At 40.9% G+C, this 13158-nt stretch overlaps 1 protein-coding gene across 1 annotated transcript in view; it reads left to right on the forward strand.

The window, feature by feature from the left end:
- Window positions 1-6249: 6249 nt before the first annotated feature.
- LOC102296936 (zinc finger protein 2 homolog) overlaps window positions 6250-13158 on the forward strand; it is a 9761-nt gene continuing 2852 nt past the window's right edge. Inside the window, exon 1 of the mRNA XM_014340345.2 lies at window positions 6250-6516. Coding sequence (XP_014195831.1) covers window positions 6351-6516 — 166 coding nt within the window. The 5' untranslated portion in view covers window positions 6250-6350. The remainder of the gene's footprint in view (window positions 6517-13158) is intronic.

The raw sequence follows: 13158 nt of genomic DNA on the forward strand, positions 1-13158 counted from the left end.
GTCCAATCAAAGGCACAACACAACAAGAACTGGATTGGCCCCCAAACCCCCCAGATCCTTGTCCAATCAAACATCTGTGGCATGTACCAAAACAACCATGGAGGCCTCAAACACCCCACAGGACCCTGAAGATCTGCTGCCAGTTGGAATGCCAGAGACTACAGGAGGCCCTCAGTTGTACTGCATCCACGCCCTGATTGGTCCAAGCTGTTTTGGCAGCACAAGGTGACCCTACACAACATTAGGCACTGGGTTTTAATGTTGTGACTGATCTCTGTAACATCATATTCACTGTGCATTTGATTTGTCAAATAAAAGACAAGTTTTCAAGAACATATAACATTTTCTGTTCAAGTGTTTTGGTTGAGGTTACTTTATGCGCAGTATAAGGATGTGATAGAGAGCAGCTTGAATTAGACACCATACGTAACAAACAAGACAATCATCAACATATCAGTATCAAGCAATATAATAAACAGCCTTTAATGCCTATACAGAGATTATAGAGCCTGTCTTGTAAAAGCAAATATGTTTGGCACAGCAGTGCATTCAGACCATAATTCTGACTGCAAAAGCTGCCTAACAAAACAGGCTAGTTTCTTCAAAAATAAAACTAAGGTGAAAAAAGAAGCCTTTTTGAATGGCCATATATGAAGCAGGTGGAAAAGTAGTGTTTATATATTGTGCTTCCTTTACACCACCTGAAATCTTTCAGAGTCAGCTTGGGGGGGGGGGGTTGAAGGGGAAATGAAAAAGTTTAATTTGTCACTCAGTTTCTTTTTGACGTTTTTTCCTTTGTTTCATGATTCTCTGCTAGTTTTACTTTTGAATGTTTGATCTAAAGGTTTTCTTGGAGTCTTTTGTGTTCTGGTTTCATACTTTCTTGTAAGCATTCGTTGGTTTAAGTCTGGTTTATGAATCCCTGGTTTTTCCAGTATAATCTCTTTGTTTGTTTATCTTTCTGCCTCCCCCGTCATTTCCTCTTCAGTCATGTCCTGTTCATATGTCTCACTCCTGATATGAGTATTTGTTACATCCTTTTTTATTTTGATAGTTCCTTGTCCTGTGCGTGTTCTGTTCAGTTTTGCATCCCTGGCTCTTTAGTCTGATAAGTTTCACCTGTTGCCTGTTCTTTCGTCAACCTGTGTGTATATATAATCTTAGTCTCTCTTTATCTTTCATCATGTTCCTCATCAAGCTGTGTATCTCATGTTTGTTCCACGGTCTCTTGTTAGAGCCTCGTATGTTCCTAGTTTCTGCCTGGCCTGAGTTGTTCTGTATTATGTATTTTCTCTGACTTAGTTCAGCAACAAAGCCGCTTTTGAGTTTTATCGTGTGAGTTTGAGTCCTGTATCTGGGTCATATCTTCCTGCCACAGAGTGCGCACAGATTCAGGTCGAAATCTGGCTAACATGTATTAATCTTTTTTTGACACAAAAAGCATTATTTTAAACTAATTTTATTTATTAAAATCAATAACATATTGAATAGAGTTTTATATAATATTGCACAAACATACAACATTATCGGCGATCGCTGAGCGTGACCTGCTACAGCTCCCCAAAAGCTCCCCTCCCTTTTAAAGACGGCACTTATTTCTGCCGCTCTGTGCTTGCAAGACAGTAATCGAATATATGATAATCTAATGAAGTAAATACGTCATGCACCTGCTCCAAGCAGGCACGGGCCGGGTAGAGTTGGATCACTTTTTTCCCTTAATAAATAAAATCGTAAAAGTATGGCCGCAAGGTCTCCTAATCAAATCTCCATTATTATATGGTCCAAAATGAAACAACTTTTGCTAAAACTCTACACACTTGGTTTGGAGGTGGTTTTAAAGTCAGGTTTTTTAAAATATGGTAAATAGACTGGTACTTTAATGGTACTTTTCTACACTGTTTAAACACTCAAAGCACTGACACAATACATTACAAATATCTCTAATATATAAATATATTACACAAATTTGAATATAGATACAGCTGAAATTGAGATGCCCTGCTTATCATCCAGACTTTTATCCATTTTTTATTCATCCATATCCATCTGTGACTGTGATGATTTCACACTTGACTTGGCAAACAAATAGATTATGATGTCCTATCACTTTCTTGCAGCACGTCTTATAAAGTTGTCCTCAAATTGAACCTGGACTTAGTTTTAGATAAGTAATTCCTTTTTTACAGGGAGTCGGTCTATGTGTGTTCTTTCCTTTTTATACTCACAGCTGCAATTAGTTTTAATTTTGGAAAATAAACCTTTGTTCGGCAAATCACAGCTTCACGGCTCATTTTCTTCATTGCTTTCTGACTGGATGCGAATGATGATGGCAAACTTTTCTTTCGGAACCTTCTAATTAACAGTTATTCAATTTGTGCACTGGAGTTCTACCTGTGAAAATCCAGACTTTAAAACACCTATATCTGCTGCTAATGAGCCATGAGTGACTGTGCACATGAAAAACCTTAATGATTAATATGCAGAACATGATTGAAAGATCAATTCAGTCAGGGGATTCAGGTGCTTTGTCTAATGAGTCTGCTGAAGAGCAATTATATCTCTGTCTTTGCCTCTGTCTCTTTTTCCTTCTTTAATTCTTTAAGTTTGGCTCTGACCTTTATAAATAAACACTACAGACGAATCGGTGGGGTGAGTGGGTCAGATTGTGTGTATATGCAATAAAAATATTTTTGTGACTGTGGTCATTGTCCATCACAGAGATATAACTCCTCTGAACATATCAAAGAAGTTGCAGGTCGCACAGTTGTTGATGTGCAGAAATGTCATGTCAAGACACAACATATATAATCTAGGGGAAAAAAACGTTACAAATTTGTACCCTGTAGTTGATATTCTTTTTGAGCTCGTAAGTTAAACTGAAAACCTGCAGAAAATCAAGTAATAGTGATTGCTGTGACTTTAAAAAGGGATGAAAGTCTTTCTATTAAGTCAGGCTAACTACCAGGTTACCAGAGTAATTTGCTTTAGCTGCCATGAGTGCTGCCATCGAGTTACCTGCAACTAAAACTTGTCAAATAATTTATTATATAGAATTTACCTTGAACTAGTTTTCGTATATGGTAATGTGACAACCTAATATTTTAAAAAATAATCACAGTTTCTTACTAAACACTACAACTGTGTCGCACTTTTAGAGACAATACTGTAAAGAAGTCTTGAGCCATTTCTCAGTTCTTTATATTTCTTGTATGTTTAATAAAGTGGTCTTGAGCTATAGTTCTCCAGGCTTTCTGAGGTCTTTAAGAGTTTTTTCTTTGGACATTGGCTGCTTTTTGACTCATTTTCTCCACTGTACTTGTACCGGATCATTGTCAGAGGATTTTCTTTTTCTTTAAGCCATTTAACACTGACCTAACTAAAGGGATAAACCAGTGAGTTGCCCATACATAACAGACAATTTGTATGGAGGAAGTCAGGAGAGGGATGCAACAGCGACTCTCTAGAGTCATCTGTAAAACACAATGAAAGCTCTGTGAGTCAGTGGTGCTGGAAATCTTGTCAAAACTGATGGAATTATAAGTTGTCCTTCAAAACACCTGGATAACTTTTCCTGAAAACTACAGCTGCTGTATAGAATAATCGAAGAATAATTGAAGGAACTGTGACATGAACTCCTGAACTAAGCTGAAATAAATAAATTAAACAAAGATGTCACACCATCTGTGCCTGGTTCAGGATTGCCTGAAGTAGAAACTGTATTCAGAGATCACTGAATCATGCTTGATGCTCTTATACTACTTTTTGTGAGAGGTGAGTTTCCAGGACGATGAGCTGATGAGATAGAAATTAAAGAAACACTGAAATATGATCTTTGTTTTGTGTGTTATTTCTAAAGAGCCCTTTTGTAAGTGGTTAAGGTTTATTACAGTGTAAACACATGGGACAAAAGGACTGTATGTCCTTGATATGTTTACAATCCCACACGGGTTTTAAAAGACAAATGAGGACTTGTAAATTCCAGTTCTGTCTGATATCTGACCACTCAGACTTGGTGCTAGAACTGGGGCTTAAAAATGCATTTTAATGTCACATTGGCATCTGGCTTGGGTAGATCGAAGTGTGCATTCTTTGCAGGCTGAGCTCTGCCACATAAAATTTAGATGGTGCCTGGTCTCTGCTCTGCTGTGTGTGGCCCCCCACTGGTATGTTATTGTCTGAGCGTGCTGAAATTGTGTGTTCTAAGCCTCAAGTCTAAACAGACGATATATAGTAGTGGTATTTCTGGCATTTTAAAAAGGTTTGGCAGCTTAGGGACACAATGGGGAGAGAAACAGGAAACATATGATATACAATATAGAATAGGAATTATTGTGAAATAAAGATCCTTGATTACAAATGAAAAAAGTCTGTAAAGTATTTTAAAGAAATCGTATTCTTGTTTTTTGGAGGATAAGGCAGTTGTATGGTTTAGAATAAAAGTACATACAGTGATTCAAGATTGGGGTTAAATGATACAGATTTATTTTCGTTTGCAGGAGAAATGAAGACAAATGGAAGATAAGATCTAACAAAACAGTGTTTCTCAACTTATGCTCTCTGAATAAATGCGATAAATCAGCCGTTTGTGGCTACAACGTTGCCCAAGGTAAACCATCTGTTGCTTTGTGTGCGTTGCTGACTGGGAGCTTTATTTGGATATCTGCTGCCATCTCATGGTGGACAGCTGCAAGAGGAAATCTGGTTAATTACTCGGGCAGGGCAAAATTAACCAGCTGGGGGGAAAAAAGTTTGAGATCTCTTTGGATTTAATGGAGATTTTTGATTTGAAAAAGAAATTAAACCTAATTGAAGTAATAAGGGGGGGAAATTTAACTTTTCATGTCTTTTTTGAATATATAATCACTCTAAAACAGGATATTTACGAGTTTTAATTCAGGAGATAATCCTGGGTATGCAGGGTGTAGAGATGTACCTACAGAGAAAAGCATACAAACATTGGTTAGTGATTTGAGCAAGACTGGTGCTTATGTAGCAGCTTTCTACTCAGTTGCTACTGCAGATCTCATTCATGTAATCTTACATATTCATTCAGCACTTTTATCTATACCTAAGTGCTTTCCAACATTTGCACCTGCACTTACATGGACGCTTTGGGAGCAACCTGGGATTCAGTATCTTGCTGGAAGATATTCAGCATGCCAACCGGAGGAGTCAGTTGATCCACAAATCATCCAATCAGTAGGCAGCCCACTGTACCACCTGAGCCGCAGCTGCCCCAGTTTTGTTGGCTTGATCGTGACAGCATTCAAAGGCCTTAGGTGAAGCATTTTAAAGATGCCAAAATAGAGCACTGGACATGACAACAGCAAGAGTGAAAGTGAAGTTTTAGAAGATGGGAGTGAGAGCTGTGTGGTCTAGAGACTGCGGCATTGACGAAGAGACGGGAAGCTGTGATGAGATGTTAAGAAGAGCTTTTCACTGGGACTGACCAGGATGGAAAAGAGTAAATCAAAGGGAAACTTTAGCTGAGATGGTTTGAGCAAGTGCAGAGAATGGATAATGGATATATTGGATATATCCTGGCTGAGCATGGAGCTGCCAGCCAGGAGGAAAATAGGAAGATCGCAGAGAAGATTTATGGATGTAAGGGAAGGAGAACACGCAGAGGGTTGAGACGACAGGGGTCGGGTGAGATTAAGGAAGGTGATCTGACCTTGCAACCCCTAAAAGAACAGCAAAAAGAAGAACTTTCTCTCTTTCTTTTTAACTTTCCTCTTGATGGGCAGGGGGAGAATTAGAGGCCTCTGATATGTAGGCAGCCTGAAATCAAACAGCACTGAAATAGGTGATCAATACAAACATGTACGTCATTATAAAACAATATCCAGTAAATGCTCCCATGGTACTAAAATACCTAACAACCAGTAGGTGGCAATAAAGCTCTATCATGGAAATATGATCGTATTAGTGTGCCTCGGCAATCCTTTGTTGCCATGTCCTTCTATAAACGTGAATTCGCTTTTACAGCGTGCCATTTGTATTTGCTGCAGACAGTTTCACTGGGCAACTTCAGCATATTTATGTTCTTGAAAGTTCGTATTGCATGATTTAAACTTTTGTTTGTCCGTTTCATGAACATTGTTTTATAGTATAATACAGTCCTATACAATAAAACACACAGTTAATTTTATGGTATATTTGTGATTTGCAAATTACGAAAAGATACGATGATTGTGAGTGATCACGTGGATGTGGTTACACTTGTGTTCAGAAAGTCATTTTAATGTTGACAGTTCTTGGTTTTCTCGCGATAGCTGGCAACCCAAAAGCAGCCTTTCACCCCTGAGCTCGTCCAAAAACAGGCTAGAGGACTCTTATCGCCCGCAGAAATGTTCAAAACAGAGAAACTAAGAGCTGTGGTCAATGAACGACTGCAGGCGGCTGCCGAGGAAATATTCAACCTCTTTGAAGAAGCTGTAAGAGACTATGAGAAGGAAGTGCTCTGTTCAAAGCAGGAGGTCGAGCAACAACGGCGAAGCCTGGCCGGGTGGAAAGGTAACGGCAGGACAACCCTGAAGCTGCATGGACACTTTGTAGCATCTGTTAAGCTCAGCCAGTGTTCAGTCTTAGGAAACATCTAGTAAACAGTTTACAGAAGCCAGCAAATAGCGCCATTTTGCATCCCTGAAAGAGGGAGGGGGATGCAAAATGGCTGTCAAATGAATAAAAATGAACCACAAGAGGATTTCCTGCATATCTTAACCAAGATTTAGGTTTAAATTTCAGCGCTTTTCATCTCTCGGCTTCCTTGTTTAAAATAATTTGTGTGGTAGCTAGCTTAAAGAATGGAAAAACGAAAAAATAAGCTTTTTCTTTTTTTCATTTTTAAAGATATTATTATGAAATGAACCTGTTCCAAGTCCAGAATATGCTTCACGATAGTGTTCGGTGCTTGGAGACAGCTGATTAGTAGCCACTCTTTTTCCTATAGTGCTCATTGGTTCATTAATTAAACAAATAGTGACTGTACAGAGTAATATCTGGTCATATTATAGTTTCAAACCTCAGTATCAAAAAGGAATTTGACTGTTTTAAGCCTGGTTTATGTATCTGCATCTTTACAGCTGGGCTCACCTGTCAATTAAAGTGCCACATCAACAACAGAGTATCTTAATAATCTAAAGACAGAATCCACCTTACCAACAGTAGGCTATTTATAGCATCTTTATATCCTAGCACAGGTAAAGGATTTGGTCTCTATAGCCAGTTTACCCCAACAAAACATTAATCAAAAAATTGTTGAAAAACAAATTACAACATTGTATAAAAATTACAATCATCAACTCAAATACTTGGTTCTAATTGAACAGAAATTTATATGAACTTGTAAGAACTGTGTAGGACATGAATCAGTCTGTGTCAGATCCTGAATTTGAAATTTCCACTGAAGTCACGGGTAAGAGACAAGTGGAACCAAGATCTAGGCCATTTGCTTTTTGAAGTTTGCAAAGACTGCTAAATTTTGCCAGTGGTAGTTCATTCTTTGCAACATAGTACGCTGTTCTAAACAGATTTTCCAGGTTTATTTTTAGTATGTTATTTGCAATTGGTGTTTGTTCTGGGAAAGATATTGCAGACTGAGCAATAATGCATTTCTTGCATTTCTCATGGGTTCTAATGGGGGCCTTTCTTAAAATGACTGGTCCCAGTAACAAAGGCGCTTGTCGACTCAGAAATCGAGAGAAAACCAACAACACACCCGGCAGAACATTATGTTATTTACAGGGGTGCACATAAGTCGTTCGCCTGTGCGCATTCGCTGTCAAAATAAAAGACACGCACCAGATAAGAAGTTGCAACGCACGTTTGCGTCCATATAAAAAGCACTGTTTTTGTCCGCTAGAGTGGGATTTTCACGGCACATTCTGCACCACATCTCTGTGCGTTCATCATTTGTTTGAAGCCAGCTCACCTCCTGCAACCACTTTTCCGAGAATACGCGCTTCTTTTGTGGTTCGGACTCCTGACATTTCTTTGGAGGTGGGAGGAACATCACAGTAATTGCTTAAAGGAGCTTCTTCGACATCTTTAAGAGTTTTAAACAAATGTCTGTCCTCCTCCAGAAAATCTTATGTATGCAAACACGCGTTGCAACTTCATATCTTGTGCGCGTTTTTTTTTTTTTTTTTTTGACTGCCAATGCGCACCTGCGGACCACTTATGTGCAGCCCTGGTTATTTCGCTTGTCATATCACAGCCACAGAAATTCTTTTGTCCATGAAACCATAAAGCTGCACTTTCTTTTTGCCTTAGTCTGATTTGTCATAACTTTTCCGTTTTGTTGTAAGCTTTTCTTTGGCTGTCACTTCTTCACCCTGACCTGTCTTATTTGGCTCAGCAGAACTAAAATATATATCCTGCTGCTTTTACACACGCACCACATAAGCGGTCAGCGATTCTCTGCGCGATCAACCTCTCACATGTTTAAGCTTGCTGTGGGAGATTTCACTTGTCATGTTTGCATAGTAAGCTAACGATTAATAAGACGATGTCAGAGGAATTGGTGCCAAATTATCATCACTCACCAGATCAGTGCTGTCGCTCTCTATACACAGTTCGCCGATTGCAAAGTGAAAGCAAAAAACAAGCGCAAATTCAAACGCGATTTCAATATGTCACATATTGACAGTGGCTCACCGATGCCAATGACATAATTACCCAGCTACATTTCCGAAAGAATGCAAAAGCATTGACATATATTTTTCCTTCCTACAATAGCCCGACGGGCAGGGAGAGATAGATTTTGGTAGCCCGACTGGAAAAATCGCTAGCCCCGGGACGTCGGGCTAGCGATTTTGCGAGCCCTGTATCTGATTGAGGAATCACTCATCTTTGGAAAAGAGAGTTTATTACAGAGAAATGGCTCTTTCCAAAATAAAAGCTATACTATACGCTTCTTCTGGGCTATATTCTCAGCAGCATATTGTAGCGGGTCAGGGCTGTTCGGGGTTCTGTTTGTACAGTTATGTTTTGTTTATGTTGCCATAGTGACGGGTGACGCCCTCTCGCTGCGACGGTGTGTCCTTCCGGGGTCAGAGGGCGCCCTGTGTGTTGTTGTTGTTGTTGCGTGGTTGCCGCGCTGAGCAGTTAGCTAGCGGCAGTGTTCTTCTGCAGATGTCAATAAACGCTTCTCCCTGGCTAGCTCACGGGAAGCAAGACCAAACGACACCTCCGTCTCCTCTTGTCTGAGCTCGCCACATTGGTGTCAGAAGTGGGATGATGGTGGCACCCCATGTTCTGACCCGAGTGACTTTTCCCCCGCCGGTCGTGACCGGCCGGTGCGCCAAAAGAAGGCAGCTGGACATTTGCAGGACTTTGTGTGGGGTAATGGGGTCGTCGGGGACGACTGACCCCTTAGGTGGGGGCTATGTAGCGGGTCAGGGCTGTTCGGGGTTCTGTTTGTACAGTTATGTTTTGTTTATGTTGCCATAGTGACGGGTGACGCCCTTCTCGCTGCGACGGTGTGTCCTTCCGGGGTCAGAGGGCGCTCTGTGTTGTTGTTGTTGCTGTGCGGTTGCCGCGCTGAGCAGTTAGCTAGCGGCAGTGTTCTTCTGCAGATGTCAATAAACGGCTGTGCTCCCTGGCTAGCTCACGGGAAGCAAGACCAAACGATACCTCCGTCTCCTCCTTGTCTGAGCTCGCCACAATATTAAACATATCAGGTCCCCATAAGGAGAATCATGTGCTAACGGCTGTCTAAATGACTCGGGTAAAGTTTGTAGCATGCATGCTTGTTGTTTTTGTCTGCTTCCACTTGTCTTTGCACTAGGATGATGTCGGCGTAAATGTGCAGTCATATTCGTTGTGTTCCCACTAGTGCTTGTCAGGTTAATCTCGTTGAAATGACCTTAACGCCACAACACGGCAAATCTCCGTTAACGAGCTACCGCCGATCGCCCGTGCTGGGGCTAGACGGCAACACGTTAACGAGCTAACTGCGCTAACACACTAGTTCCCACCCATGTAATTGAGCATTGCGTGGCACATCCAACATACTGTTTTACTTTAGTCCATGACGCGCTTACCTTCAGGGTCATACGTCACATGAAAACCAAAATAATTCCAAACGCCAGATCTGAATGAGGGTGGGGGAGGTTCAATTTGCCATGTTGCAAGGAGAGCTTAACTTCTGTCTTCGCTAGCTTGCCCTGCGCTCTTCCTTCTGACTATGCTGTCTGTGTGGAGCGCTCAGTGGATCTGCGCTCGACAGTGCAACCTAGGCGGAGTAGTCGAACGCAGATTCACTGAGCGCTCAACACAGACAGCATCGTCAGAAGGAAAGTTGATAAAATAAATTACAAATTTTGTATTGTTCGATACATATGCGTACCGAAAGCACTGTATCGAACGGTTCAATATCGATACGAGTATCGTTGCACCCCTACTATTTAGATATTATGGAGGCTAAAATGGAGGAGTGACAGGTGTGCAAACAGACCTGAACCAAACCTGTGATTGTGTTTATGCTGATCGTGCCTTTTGCAGCATTTTTTTGGAATTATATATATCCTGCTGTGAGGTAAAGGCTGTCAACAATGTTTAATGGTCTTTAATTTAGTGCTGAAAAGCAGACTTTAGTGTCTTTGTATTGCATCCATACATTTTATGGATTCAGCTTGCTAACCAACTATGCTTTGCGTTAGTTGTTAACTTAGTACTCTGCCCTCTACTCTAAATAGTTTCATGCCTGGCTCCAAAAAAATCAACATGGTGGGGACACAAAAGTTCCCAGCTTCAATTGTCTCTAACTTAAGATGTCAGCTGAGGTTGGAGACAGTTTCTGAAATTGGGACAGAGCCCCATAGCTGTTTAGGAAAGAGTCATCTTCAAGTCTCAGCTCCTTCTCTGTGGCTCTGACTGTGTGAAAGACCTGCATCTCCCTGCTCAGAGCCTCCAGCTTCTTTTTCATCATTCTCCTCTTATGCCCCACTGCTTCCCTGAGTGCAGCCAGCTTGGCATCTTCCTCTGTTTGGAACCGGTGAGGCTTTTTAAACTGCTTCTCGGTGTGGTGTATTATTCTGAGGATCTGTTGAAGAGACACAGTGGCTGCTGATGGTTCAGGCAGAAGAGTCATGAGTTTTTCAGACTTTAGAGGGCCAGCAGTGCTAGCAGTCTAAGCCCAGGCACCCACACCCTAATCTCTCCAGCCACAGCCTCTGACTGTTATGTAGGGACACAGAGGCATCCCCATGAAAGCCAAAAAACCTAATCTTTCCAGTGTGTTGTGGGTCTACCCCTTTGGTGCAGAGGAGCAGTTTCTCACAGGGATTATACTTTCCACCCCTGCGAGTAAACTCCAGCCCCAGTGACGTAAGCTAGGGCTGCTCGATTATGGCAAAAATGATAATCACGATTCTCTGTGAATCCCTTGCCGCAGACGCTACACGTGTGCGGCTTCTGTCCAGAGTGTGAGTTCATGTGAGTCTGTAAATATGAGCGCTGGATGAAGCTTTTGCCACACACGCTGCAACTGTGGGGTTTCTCTCCCCTGTGCGTTTTCATGTGACGAGTCAGAATGGATTTATTCCTGAAATTCTTGCTGCAAACGCTGCAGGTGTAAGGTTTTTCTACTGTTTCGCCAGATTTCTCTACTCTCTTACTGTTTACACCTGAGTGACGTTTTACACTGTCTTGCTGTTCATCATCACTTATTTCACTCGATGGACACTCGCTGGTTGGGTCTGATGTGCCACAGCTTTGTTTAACAGTTCGAGCTGAGCAGCTGGGCGAGTGATCTTCCTCACCATTCCTGACAGTCTGGCCCAGATTTTCTGAATGCTTCCCATCCTCACCTCTATCCACATAAACTATATTAAACATGGCGTCTTTGGTGTCAGCCTCTTCCTGCTTTTCACACACTGGAGCCGACCACAGTTCTACCTCCTGTTCTTCTTTAATCCGGGGCTCTCGGTCATCCTCACACAGGTCTGTCTTCTTCTCAGGGTGATCCTGCTCAGAGCAAGCACCATCGTCCTGGACGGAGAACTGCAGAGGGACTAGACAACATCATATATCAGAAAATGGATTTAGGTTTTCACCTTATCAAGCAGAAAGCTCTACAATACAAATCTCAGATTTTTAATTTTTAAATTATGACGTGTAGTCTGCTGTTGAAAAAGACATCTTACTACTTCTTTTGCATAAAACAATAACAGATGCACTGGAACTTATTCTCTTGATGATTTCTTGTTTTTGATATGAAAGCAAAGACTCTGCTTTATTATGAAGCTCGGATAAAACAAAAATACCGTAAATAAACTTTCAAATGCAGTGATATCAAAACTGCAATTAGGTTTTTATTTTACAGTGTTAGAACTACAGGTTTCTGGGTCACGTTTCATTGTTTTGGATGCAGTAGTGAAGATGAAAGGTGGAAACAGGTCCTTGTGTTTCACTGGAAGTTTTCTCTATCTGAGGCTTCCTGAACCAAACAGATTACATTGTTCTTTGCAAAATGTTTATTGGGAAAATCATTTCAATTCTTCCATATTTCACTATTTATTTATTGTCAATATAAGTATACAACATACATACCAGCTAAACAGCTTAAGTAAAAGAGCACAAAAATATGTTAAATGTGAATGAAAAAGCTTTGAACCACCAGGACTCAGAGTCTGGCCGACTAGCAAAGCTGAGAAACTGAGAATGTGGTGCTTGATCAGCAGAGAGGTGAAAAACTGAACAATCACTTCAGAGAGCGCACAAAGCTGTGGTTTAGATTTGAGACTGTGGCACCTGACCTAAGAGTCAACTACTTCCAAAAAGTTCTGCGTTTTTATTATAATACATGTCCTGATTTTCCTAAATCCTGCCTGTGACATATGCCCTCCAAACAATAATAAAAAAAGAACAAAACTAACACTGAAACTAAAAAATCTAAACTAAAACTGAACATTTTTAAACTATTAAAAACGAAACTTCTGGAAACTGACTTAAAAAACCTCAAAATTAGAATAAAAATTACAACTAATTAGAAAATACAGGACTGTAATAACTCTGGTGGTTGGAACGGTTTCTGCACTGATGATGATGATGATGAATGTGATGATGTATCTGGCTGTTGTGGTGTAGAGTGAGATAAGTCACTGGTTGGTTCCTTGGACTCTGGGGCTAACTACATAATGACGAAGCTTACGT

Source organism: Haplochromis burtoni, unplaced genomic scaffold, assembly GCF_018398535.1.
Source record: "Haplochromis burtoni strain Fernald_Lab_line unplaced genomic scaffold, NCSU_Asbu1 Contig_11, whole genome shotgun sequence".
Classification (NCBI taxonomy): Eukaryota; Metazoa; Chordata; class Actinopteri; order Cichliformes; family Cichlidae; genus Haplochromis; species Haplochromis burtoni.